A 13377-nucleotide genomic window follows, 5' to 3' on the forward strand; every position below is an offset into this window, starting at 1 on the left:
CTCGAAGGTGCACTCAAAGAGAAGGAAGATAGGGCTAGAAAGCACACTATCTAAATGATGAGGGCTCAACAACCCACTCAAAAAGAGGTGACAATGAGACACCGATCTGTCGAGGATGTAAGCAATGCATTATGATCAATATGCATGTATACTTATATGAGAAATATAGGTCCCCTATTCTTCATGGAATTTTCCTTTTCTCAAAAGTTTGAGTCTCTTATAAGAAGCTTTGATGGCTCTTTTCGCTCTTTCTTGCTCAAGTCATATCTTGTGATCTTGACCTTTGAGAGGGATCAGCATACTTGTTTGCCCACAAACCTTTATCTAAAGGGTTGCCAGCTCTGCATTATATCTCAAGTTTTCTTAGAAACGGAATCATGGAGTCAGCCTTATGTATTTTGCTGGATTGCCCCCAGTTTGATCATGCCTCTAAGTGTTCAATTTGGGTTTTACTTGGGGATGAGGCTATGTGGAAGAAGATGTGGTTATTTACAAGGAGTTGTTTTCACAAAGAACTTTTGGAATTTCAAAGCTATTCCAAACAAAAATCATTTTGATGTTTGTTTAAAACAAACTTGTTCTGAGAAATTCAAGCGATTTCAATGGTGAGGCTTTTATAAATGTTAAAAAATTTTGTTTTGCTTTTGGTAAAAATTAACTTGGAAAAAATTAAATTTGATCTCTTAAAATTCAAGTGATTATGTGCTTCAACACGTCATTTCTTAAGGATTCAACTTCATAACTTTTTAATGTATAATACTTTCGGTCTGATGACCTGGGTTATGAATTTAAAAAGTTAATATTAGGCTAAAAAAACAATCAAGATTTTAGAAAGAAGCCTTGAACTTACATGTGTTAAACTGACTTGGTTAGTCCCGAGTCTAATTTTGCTATAAATTAATTGCTTAAACTATAAGAAATTATTTTTTAGCAGTATATTTTGAACTTGGATTTGAGTTTAAAGTTTTTGGCCTATAAATATATATTTTTCCTTTCTAATCCATTAGTTTGTATCATCAATAAATATAGAGTCTCAATGATTTCTCCAACCTAGACAATTTTTTCAATCTAGATAGTTTTTATTCCAACAAAATATCATATTTAAAGCCAAAACTGTTAGATTTAACTTTAATTTATAGCGGGTAATTAAGGTTGATAATTGTGAGAATTAATTTTTAATAATTACTAGAAATAATTTTATATTGGTTTTAGTTTCAAAATTCTCTATAAAAAAAAAGAGACAATTTTACAGAATTTCTTACTCTCCTTTTCACCTCAGTTTTCAACTTAGTTTTCTATGTTATAACCTCTATTTTTACTCTTTGTTTTTCTACTAGTTAAAAGTTCATGGTTAGTTTTCTAGAGAGATATTTGAGTGAATTTTTTTTTTTTGAGTTCATAGATCCTATTTAAAAGTACATCTAAATAAGGTGGTGAACGACACAAATCTACTTGATGAATTGTCAATGGGGTATGGTTTGCTTCATTAGTTATAATGGGGTAGGGTCCTCATAATCTTTCGGCGGTTGGTCAAAGTTTGTATGATCTATTATGGAGCCAGACCTAATCTTTTTAGGTCTGAGTGGGCAGCCCAAACCCAATGCATTTTGTTTTGACTTCGGGTATAGCGGTCAAGTCAGATCCAACAATAATTTTTGACTAAACATAGAAAAGGCAACACCCTTCATTGTGATACAGTGTTGTCCACATTGCAAATATTATATGTCTACAGTGTGGTTGACAGTGCAATGAGTCTTTGTTCACAGTACACCAAGACCTAGCAACACTTTTTGACTAACACTAAAAAGACAAAGCCCTCATGGTGCTACAGTGTGGTCTACAATACAAATACTCTATGTCTATAGTACATAAACAATGCTTTTCTCACGCCTTTTATAATATAGTGTGTGTGTACAAACCCAATGCATTTGTTTTAAAATATGAAAAATAAATATATTTGATATCAAATTAAAAATAAGATTTACTTATTTTTTAGGATTAAGATTTTATTAGAATTTATTCCCCGACCAAATCTCTTTAATATATAATATTAAAATTATTAAAACAAATTATGAATAAGTAAGAAATTGATTTTAAAAAATCATTGGTGAATATATTTTTATGAAATTCAAAACCTCTATCTTACATGGAAAAGAAATAAAATTTTCTTGTTAATTATATATTGAAAAATATAAAGAGTTAAAAATGTGCTAATAAAATACTCAAGATTTTAAAAAGAAAATAACCCAAGTAAAATGGGGTTTAAACTTAAGTCACTTGCGTTAAAATTAGCTTGGCTCATCTCTAGTCTGATTTTGCTGTAAAATAATTTTTCAAAACTATAAATTTTAAATTTAATTTTTTAGCCCATAAATATTTTTGGATATTTGAAATCTGGTTTCTTAAGTCATGATCTTTCATTGGTTAGTCAGAGGTTGTATGATCTATTGCTGGGGCAATGTCCAATCGTTGTTTACTAGTGGATCATTTGATTTGTTGCTTGTTGAGATGTAGTTGGTACGTGGTAGCATGGGAGTATTTGGTCAAGGTTAGTTTCTGAACTTCTATACCCAGACATGAGATCATGAAAATATTTAGGATATGCTTGTTTGCTAGAAAGTAGTTTTATTTTAGAAAATTGTTTTTTTAAAAAATAAATTTATAAATAATGAATTATTTTTCAATGTTTGGTAGTGTCACGAAAAATAAATTGAAAATATTTTTCAGTGTTTGATTATGTTATGAAAAATAAGTTGTAAAATAATTTATTAATATTTTTCTTTCAAGTTTATTAAAATAATAAAGAACAGATCTTACAAATTAAAACGTATAATGAAAATAAAATTGAAAAAATATCTAATTTTATAAATTATCTCAAATAAAATAAATAACAATCAAAATAATATAGATCAAATCTAAAAGATAAAAAAATTAAAAAGATGAAGAAATTAAAATAATTATAATTATAATTTTATAAATTATTTTGAATAAAATAAGTAACAATCAAAAGAATGAGAACCAAATTTGATAGATAAAAATTTCTATTAAAAAAAATAAAAAAAAATAAATAAAAATAATAAAAATGAGGGTCAAAATTGATATAAAAATTAAATTAAATTAAATTCTAAGAAGTGAAATAAAAATAAAAATTTAAAGATTTGGGCTTCCAGATTCTCTGTGGTGCACATGAAGCCGGCAACTGGGCTTATTAATTTTAGGAGTGGAAAACACGAGTTCTCCTACAGATCTTGATCTTTATTTTAACCAATTGCAAGGCATTTCGAGATCCTTTCAGCAGATGTGCCGTCTAAGTTCATTTGATCTGCAAATCAATAATCTTAAAAGAAAACATGTACAGCTGTGAAGAAAACACTCTAACATTATATATTAGAGTAAATTTATTTCATATCAAACTGATTAATAGAATGCATACACTTGTGTTAAAGAAATAAAAAACAAAAACGAATCCCATTTTGAATTCTTACAAACATGCAAGGAAATCAATGAAAGTCACAAACACAGATTCACAAAAGAATATTGCTTGTTGACATGGATGATCACAAAATGTGAATACTTGCTAGGAAATACAAGAGATGAACAGGGAGGGTATTTATTGGGATACACAGTTGTTGTTTCACGAGATGTTAATAACAGCTTTTGATGAACCCAATTTGTCAATAATCATAAGCAAATGGGATCCCAGGCACAGTCACCTTGGCAGCTTCAAGCCTGAACCCTTGAGCTTCTTCTCCATTATGTCATCTAGACGCGCTCCCATTTCAGGTGTCAAGTGATTTGCCCAGTCGCCTATCTCACCTTTCCTGAAGAATACACTATTTTGAATAGGAATTGATATGCCTGGAGCACGGTGCTCCGCATTTTTATTCACCTCCAAGCTGCTCAACTCCTCAAAACTACACATGCTTGTTATCTTTTGCACCTCCCCTCCCTCCTCTTCCTCTAAGGTGAAAGAACAACCCATGAACTCAGCTAATTTTTTAACATGAGCAGCGGTGTCTTTCTTCATTTCCTCATATGTCAAGAACAGTATCTTCTCAGGGAACTCCAAGCTTGCTCTCCAATACCCTAAAACGTGGTCCCAGTACGGTCCATAATTTGCAATTCCATTGCAGAACAACTCAAAAGCCTCTTCCAGAGGAAGAGGTTCAACATTTTCCGACCTTCGCAGCTTGGCAAGAAAGTACCACAAAGAAACAAAAGCGTCCTTTGCGTCCCTGCAAATGTAAATAATCTTGCAACTAGAAGAAATGATAGATTTAGGTAAACAACTGTAAGGAACATGAGTAGATATCAGAGGAATTGCCAAGTCCCGATTACTTGGGTTTTGATCACCAAGCTGAAATTCCAAAAAAGGAACACAGTCATGTGGCATCTTGGTAAGTAAAGAACTAGTTGTCGAACCACTTAAACGGGATCGTGTAAGAATAGCAAAAGTGAGGGCCTTAAGCCAAGTTGTCCCAGTTTTTGGAGAACTGGCGACAAATATATCAGTGGATTGAGGGTGGAAGTGCTCTTGAACAGACACGAGTCCTTTCAAGACTAAGGCATCGTACCGAAAGCCTTGGTACAGGTAATAATCACACCCCCTCCAGCCTTTAACTTTTGGAAGGGTGGACATCACTTCATTGTAATTTGTAGCTTCATTTTTCCTCTCAGCACTTCCCCCAGAATCCAAGATTTGGGAGGAAGGCAAAGAGGATTCCATGAATGTTAAAAAAGAAAATATAAGGTAGAATGAAAGGCCATGGCAGCTATTTGTAGCGAGTTGAGAGCTGGTTTAATTTTTGGCACCATCGACTATTACCTTCCGCGAACGTGCTGTCTCCATTTACTAATATTTGATCACCATCATCCAAGATTTCCTGACATTTTCTTTCACATTGTCGGCTGCCTCAAGCTATAATAATTGAATTAAATCAAAATTTACAGTATTTTAATAGTATTGATCACATGCCGGCTGATGCAATTGGGTATTGTTTCATATTATATTCGATATCACATCTTTAACGTGATTGTGTTTTAAATATATTTTTATATATATATAAAAAAATAGATTAAACCATAACCCCAAAACAAGCAATTACGTAGTAGATCGCATTTCTAGACTAGAAACTATTTTCTTATTATAGAATCATGTTGACAAGTTTATTAATTCTTGGCACTATCAACGATTTCCTTTCGAGAACGTGATGTCTCAGATTTCAAATACTTGTTCACCATCGTCCAAAGGTATATGTTAATATCATATTGTTATTTAATATTGGTTATTTAAAAATTTGTTTAGAAATATATTAAAATAATATATTTTTTTATTTTTTTAAATTTCAAAACAATCTAAAAATACAAAATAAATAATTAAAAGCAAAGATTAGCTATATCGAACCAATTGATATATATTAGTATTTCTCACTTGAAGATTTTACATAATGGATATTGGCTCTGCTTGGAACATCATACACACACACATATTCAACATGAGAAGACAAGGAAAATATAACGTAGAATGAAAGGCCATGGCAGTTATTTGTAGCGAGTTGAGAGCTGGTTTAATTTTTGGCACCATCGACTATTACCTTCCGCGAACGTGCTGTCTCCATTTACTAATATTTCGTCACCATCATCCAAGATTTTCTGACATTGCCACGCTGCCTCGAATTCCAATAATTGAATTAAATAAAAAATTAACAGTATTTTAATATTATTGATCACATGTCCACTGATGCAATTGGGTATTATTTCATATTATATTTCAATAGCAAATCTTTAGCGTCATTGTGTTTTAAACCTTTCTTTGCAACCTTTAAATGGTGCGGAACCCTCCACACAACTTCATTTGCTCTATAGTATGGTATTAATTATTTTTTAAAATATTTTTTTATTTAAAAAACATCTTATTGACAAATCTTTAGCATGATTGTGTTTTCAAAACCCAATATCTAATAAAGAAGGATGCATTTATATTAAGTAATTGAAGATGGAATTAAAATGTCTTTTCCGTTAAAAGAAAAAACATTCTCATTATTCAAAGAAAATGTAATGAGTGGTAGAAGATATCAATTGAGGCCCATAATGTAGATAGTATTTCTAGACCAGAAAGAAATATTTGTTTCGACCCTTGTAGCATTTTTATCCCCCGTCATATAATAGCTCCAAATCCCTTCTCATGGTCATGCTTCCGCTTAATCGAGGTAAAAGATAAGAAAGAAAATTCTCAATTAGGTACTTCTACCTGGTGGAAAAAATTAAAGAGTTTTAATTCCTATTTTTTTGGCATGATTAAGTTAAATTAATCCATGAAATGTTTTTTACATTTCAAGAAACATGATTTAAAATAATCTAAAAAACACATGTGCATCATATTTTCATCATGCATTTTGTTCCAGATCGTGAAACATAGGTCCCACATCTAAAGTCCACCACACCGGTCCAGATCAAGGATGGAGAACGAAGAACGAGCACACTTAGAGTCACATTATCAAACCGAATTGGAATCCGTAAAAAACGAAGTTGCTCGGCTGACCGACCTACTCGAACAACTTCTAAGAGCTAAGAATGGGGAGGGAACATCAGCACAACCACCTGAAGGAGCGCCAGTAGCTCACGTCCCTCAAGCATCTCAAAACCAGGAGGCAAACTCGGCCAATGAACAACATTTTGTGCCTATCAGCCTTATCCAGCCAACTCATCCTCCAATCATTGTTGACTTAACAGTGGAGAGAACCCCGGATAATAGGTCTCCCAGTTTGATGGACCAGGACAAGCTATTTGCTTTGGAAGAGAGATTAAGGGCAGTTGAGGGTAATGACTGGTTTGACCCTATTCGAGCAGCCGAAGTATGTCTGGTACCGAACATTGTGGTGCCCAAGGATTTTAAGATACCCGATTTCATTAAGTACACCGGTTTAGAATGCCCAAACACTCATCTTCGATCTTACTGCAACAAAATGGCAGAAGTAATTCGTGATGATAAATTGCTTATCTATTTCTTTCAAGATAGTCTCGCAGGATCTGCTTTGAGCTGGTACATGAGGTTAGACAATGTTAGGATCAGGAGCTGGAGAGATTTGGTGGAGGCGTTCCTTAAGCAGTATAAGTTTAACCTGGAAATCGCTCCGGATCGAACAAGTCTAATGTCAATGGAGAAAAGAAGCCAAGAGTTAGTAAGGGCATATGCGCAAAGGTGGAGGGATGAGGCAATGCATGTCCAACCCCCTTTAATAGAAACAGAGATGGTGACTTTGTTTGCCAACACCTTCAAGGCACCATATTATGAGCATTTAATGGGTAGCTCAGCTCAGCATTTCTATGATGTTGTACGTATAGTGGAAAGAATAGAGCAAGGGATTAAAGCTGGACGCATAGTTGAGCCATTGCAAACGAAGGGTTTTATTGGAAGAAATATGGAGGGTCACGTTAACAACTTCGAAGGTGGGTCCAATGGCAAGATAGTGGATTCATATAACCCACAAATACCTACCTCTCATGTTGCCCACATAAACTTTAACAAACCTTTTTCACCTAATCGAGCAAATAACCAAAACAACCACCAAAGACCAAACACATGATACATTTCAGAACAACTACTGCCATTACATGCCTTTGAAGGACATGTATGCCAAACTATTAAGCATTGGACAAATAGCTCATATCCCCACATTACCACTACAACCACCATTCCCTATCTGGTACAAGCCCGAGTTGACTTGCGAGTACCATGCTGGTATCCCCGGGCATGGTCTTGAAATGTGCTACGCTTTCAAGAAAAGGTTGTTGGAGCTCATCAAGATAGGATGGGTGTCATTTAAAGACCCACCCAACATCAATTCAAAATCATTTCCTAGTCATGACGCAAGTAATAGTGGATAAAGGGTTGGAAAACCTTGGTCAAGAATTGTCAATAATGAAGAAGGTGAGATCGAAGGAAATGACAAGGAAACACATGTGGGGGGAAAAGATGAAGCACTGCTACGGTTGATTGTCCACACATTAGAAGAAGTCTCTGCCAAGACCTTTTACGCAAGTAGAGAAGTTTCAAAACTGGGTGACCCAAGAAGTTCCTGTAGTTTTCAAAATGTAAAACAACTTTATTTGCCTTAGCATGCTTTTGTCATTGCTTTTATTTGCTTTTATTTTCTCTAGTTGACAATCAAGGCTCATGATGTCAACCAGATTTTGTGTTTGTCTTTAAGCCCACCTTTTCTTTAAATAAATGATGAAATTATGCACTTTTTAAAAAAAAAACAAGGTTGAGTGGTTACAAGGAAGGTATCATAAAATGGTTAAAAAAATAAAATTTAAGAAAAGCTAACCCTAAAGTACAACCCTACCTCTGGATAGCATAATGAATTGCATGAATAAATGATCAAGTGGTCACTCTATAATCACCTGTAAATTCCTTTCAAGATAAAAATAGAGTTTATCAATCCTAACAATGTGCATTTTGAAATGATAAAAATTCATTATCCTTTCACTTTCTAAAGAGTTTATTGTTGGTGATCCTATTTGAGCCAGAATGAATTTCTCCTTTATAAAAAAACTCGGACTAGGATCACACTCCACACTGGGGGCAATAAAAGATATTTCATGAAAAGTTTTATATATTTTTCAAAACGGGTAAGAGCCCGTAGATTTGAAAAAGATAAAGCATTTGGCAAAAGCATGACAAAGAGGCAATGACAAGTCATACATTTTGAGAAAAAGGCTACTTGTAAAAAGTCGAAGACTTCTTCTCCAAGATATGATAAGTAAAAAAGAGGCAACACGAGAAATGAATCCAACATACGACTTCAAAAGCAAGCTCATATCAAGAGAGAGTTTCAGGAAATAGAAGAAGATGATGGGACCTATGTTTCAAAACCAGGTAAGAATGCATGCATGACATCTAATCATAAATCATTGCATATATATATTTTTGAATTGTTACAGGAGGAGTCCTTAGTGTAATCCAACAAGATTATGGACAAAGAAAGAATCATTGAGTTGATAATAGCAAAGAATCACGGTTTTGATTCTGGAATAATGAGAAGAACTTATTAGGATTTTCAACATAAAAAAAAAAAAAACAAAAAAAAGAAGAAAGAAAAGAGAAAAAATGAAAGTTTTGAACCCTTCCATTAGGAAGAACGACATCGATATTAGCTTTGATAATAAGGAATCGCCAGATGAGATTCCAGGTTGATCGATTTACAAAATAGATTTTTTGGTTTTTGATTAAAGGGGATCGCCAGAAGGAATCTCATATTTTCAGCTTTGGTCAAAAGAGGTCGCCAGATGGGACCTCATATTGCATGTTGGTTAAAAGGAATCGCCAGATAAGATTCCAAGTTGATTAAAGAAGATCGCCAAAAGGGATCTCGTATTTCAATATTGGTCAAAAGAGGTTGCCAGATGGGACCTCATTTTTCATGTTGGTTAAAAGGAATCGCCAGATGGATTCCAAGTTGATTAAAGGAGATCGCCAGAAGGGATCTTGTATTTCGATTTGGTTAAAAGAGGTCGCATGTTGGTTAAAAGGAATCGCCAGATGGGATTCCAAGTTAATTAAAGGAGATCGCCAGAAGGGATCTCGTATTTCGATATTGATCAAAAGAGGTCGCCAGATGGGACCTAATATTTCATGTTGGTTAAAAGGAATCGTCAGATGGGATTCCAGGTTGATTAAAGGAGATCGCCAAAAGGGATCTTGTATTGCGATATTGGTCAAAAGAGGTCGCTAGAAGGGACCTCGTATTTCATTTTGGTTAAAGGGAATCGCCAGATAGGATTCCAAGTTGAGTAAGCTACAATTATAAATTCTGGTTTAAAGAGATCGCCAGAAGAGATCTCGGATGGAATTCCATGTTAATCAAAATGAAGCTAGAATTCAAAGGATCGCCAGATAGGGATCTCGAGATGACTAAGTTTTGATCATAGATTTTTTTTTGGTTGAGGAGGATTGCTGTAAAGACAAGGTTTCAGATCGATCAAGCTTCGACTAGATCAGTTTCGGGAGTTTAGTTTTGGTTTATCTTTATAAAACTTACTGCGCAAACCCCTACTCCGTAAACATTATAAAGAGGGGCATTTGTTGTAACCCATTTTCGGGTCCCCACAAAAAAATAATTTTTTAACAAAAAAAATAATAAAAAAATATAATATAATATAATATAATATAATATAATAATAACAAAAAAATAATAATAATAAATAATTAGCCAAAAGAGATTAGAAAAATAATAGGAGGCAGAAGCGCTCATAAAATGGTCAGAAAATTGGTTTGATGGAATTTTTTACAATATATTCTTGAATGATGATAGCCCTATTGAATAAGAAAATTTGAAGTTTGAGGAGAAAAGTCCAAATTTGAATGTTTATGGACTTAATTGGATTTTTAATTGAATTTATAGGGGATTTGATTGCAAGAAAAATTTATTTTTAAGTCAATTTGGGCTTTAATTGGAAGAAATTAAAGTTCTGGAGTCAAATTATAATTTTTAGGATTTGATTTGGTCAAATCAGGGGCTTAATTGCATAAATACTGAAGTTTAATGGCCAATTAGGGACTTTATTGAGAATATCCGAAACCAGGGACCAAATTGGAGAAGGCGCGTAAGTATAGGGGCTGTAATTAATAAAATCAGGGGCCAAATTGAAGAAATTAGAAGTTTATTGATTAATTGAGGGTCAAATTGCATAAATCAGAGACCAAGGACCAAAGTGGAAAAGGCGGCCAAATATGAGGGCGGCGATTGAATTTTTCAAGGATGCAATTGAAATAAACAAAAGATAATTGAGGGTTGACTTGTAGATTGATGCCTGTTGGCGCCCCTTTTGTTATTTAAATGAAACGACACGTTTTTCCCAAAACGACGCCGTTTCATGTTAAAAAAAAAAAAAGAGCAAAACAGTGTCGTTTTGAACGACACTGTTCCCCTTTCTCCTTCCCCTGGACGTGCAGCAGGGGAAGGTTATTTTTTCTTCTTTCTTCAACCCGACACGCCACATGCCTTCCAAAACCGCCCCCCATGCGCTCTCATGATGAAAAGTCGAGGGAGCCGCGCCCTGCAAGCCACGCCCACTGGCCACCCGAACGGCACTGCCCTACCCCATGCACAACAATAATGAACCCCGCTCCTTCCCCCCCTATAAAATGGCGACTTAAACACCAGCACGCAGGGTGAGGAAAAAACAAAAAAGAAGAGGAAACAGAACGAACGGAGGAAACGAAGAGAAATAGAGAAGGAACGGAGAGAACGAACCGAGGGAGGAACCAAGAGGGAGAGACAAAAAAGAAAAGAATGAAATAGAGAAAGGAAAGATTAAGGGAAGCTTGAAACCAGGGAGGGAAGTTCTTTAAAACAAAACCAAGAGGACAAAGAAATATTCACGGGTAAACGAAACAGAGAAAGAAAAAAATGAAAAAACCAGAGGGAGGGGAAGAGGAAGAAATCTCTCTCTCTCTGCCGCTTGAATAGTAGTGCCGCTGCTTGGAGCCGCCGTCCGTGAGCCACGACACCGCCACCGGCCTCCACCACAGCACCGCCTCCTCCGCGCCGGGTACACTTTCTTCCCCCTCACTGTTTGCGTTTTAATTGTTTTGTCCTCTTGCATGCAGAACGGAGGGGAGGGGAAAATAATTCCCCCCCCGGTCAGTTATGCGCTGGGCCAGATTGAGGCTGGCCCAGCGTTGTTGGTTTTTCTGTTCTCTGGGCCAGACGGGGTCTGGCCTATAAATATTTTTGTTTGGGCCAGAATGGTTCTGGCCCAGCCTTACTGTCTGGGTCGGGTCTGGCCCAGACTAAAAGGGGGAGTTTGCTGGACCGAGTCCGGCCCAACTCTTTTGGGGCTGAGTCTGACCCATTTATTTGGGCCGGCCCAGCCCACATATTATATTATTATAATGTTTTATATTATATATGTGGTGTGTGTGTGTGTGTGTGTGTGTGTGTGAAGTGGTACTCCTACCTGGTGGGAAAAAAAAATAAAGTGTCAAAAGAAAGGATATAAAACACGGGAAAATCTAGGGCAATGAATGGGCTATATATAAAACTAAATTAATTGACGAGCATGGAACAAACTTATGAGATTTTAATATAGAAAACTGATCTGAAGCTTAATGTGAAGCTCCACTTCTAATGGTCAACATATTTGTGTTGTATCTGATCCATTCAGACACGGGAGAGAAAAAGATTCTACTGATATGAAGCTTTCTGTACTAGAAAAAAAATAGTCCATAAAGGTGGGAATTGATCCATTGATCCAGTGATCAGCAGTCCAGTCCATATTTTTCATCTATTGAAGCTACTGTCTGCTGACAAATAAACTTCTCAATTCTCAATCTTATCTTACGTAGTTAGTTGATTACTAGCTATTCCAGATAATTGTTTTAATAAGGAAAAATAAATATACAGACTTTTTTTTTTGGATATAAAAAAATTATTAATCATAAATTAAAATACTTATACACGCAACTAATTAAAAATATTTAACCTGACAATACGATCCATATACTCAATTATGTTTAATAACTCTATTTCTTATAATAAATATTTTATTTAATTAAATGATTATTCATACAAATAAAAGGTTAAAACAATCGTTATTGAAAGCAAATTAAAAAAAAAAAAAAAACTTGGCGCAGAGCGTGCAATGCCTCTGGTTGTAAAAATAAACCTTCTATCATGTTGTTTGAAGCGCCACTACTTCCTTTAGCTCATGGTACGATGCATGTAAAAGTTTTTAGTCCTCTTTTTTATTTGGTCTAATTTTTTTGTAAAAGTTTTATTTATTTTCAATTTAATATTTCAATTCTATTTTGTGATATTTTCAATTTGGATCTTTTTTTTTTATTCCTATTTTTTCCTTTGGCCTTTTATAAAATTGTTTATTTTTTTTAATTCCACCATTCAATCCATGTTTTATTGTGTTATTTTTTTTTTTTTTTGGTCCTTATTCTTTCAATTTTTTTTATCGTTTCATCAATGTTTTTATTCTTTTCAATTTAACCCTCAAATTGAAAATTTTTTGTTGCCTTCTAATTTATTTTTTATTTCAATTTCAACCCTTATTCTTTTAATTACTAATTTATCTTTTTCAAAATCTTTTTGGTAATTTTTTCTTTCGATTTCATACTTCAGTGCTTCATTTTTTTAGGGATTCAACTTCACAACTTTTTAATGTATAATGCTTTAAGTTTGATGACCCAAGTCATGGGGTTTAAAAAAGTTAATAGAGGTTGATATCTTTTTTTCGACTTATTTGTTTTTTTGATATTGTCATTTGACATTTTTTTTTTTTAAGAAAAAAATGATTGTGTGGTTTTCTTCAAATGTTTTTATAAAATTATCTCGACCTCTTCTCTTAAGACATGGTTTTGAC

The 13377-nt window shown here is 34.3% G+C and overlaps 1 protein-coding gene across 1 annotated transcript; it reads right to left on the reverse strand.

Moving 5' to 3' along the window:
- Positions 1–3433: 3433 nt before the first annotated feature.
- LOC118039516 (flavonol sulfotransferase-like) lies at positions 3434–4726 on the reverse strand. The gene has a single exon (XM_035046222.2). The coding sequence runs from the start codon at positions 4724–4726 to the stop codon at positions 3710–3712; it is 1017 nt and encodes a 338-aa protein (XP_034902113.1). The 3' UTR covers positions 3434–3709.
- Positions 4727–13377: the final 8651 nt, after the last annotated feature.

Source organism: Populus alba, chromosome 11, assembly GCF_005239225.2.
Source record: "Populus alba chromosome 11, ASM523922v2, whole genome shotgun sequence".
Lineage (NCBI taxonomy): Eukaryota > Viridiplantae > Streptophyta > Magnoliopsida > Malpighiales > Salicaceae > Populus > Populus alba.

Coding starts and splice junctions, on each gene's coding strand:
- LOC118039516 (XM_035046222.2), bottom strand. CDS start 4,726: ATGGAATCCTCTTTGCCTTCCTCCCAAATCTTGGATTCTGGGGGAAGT.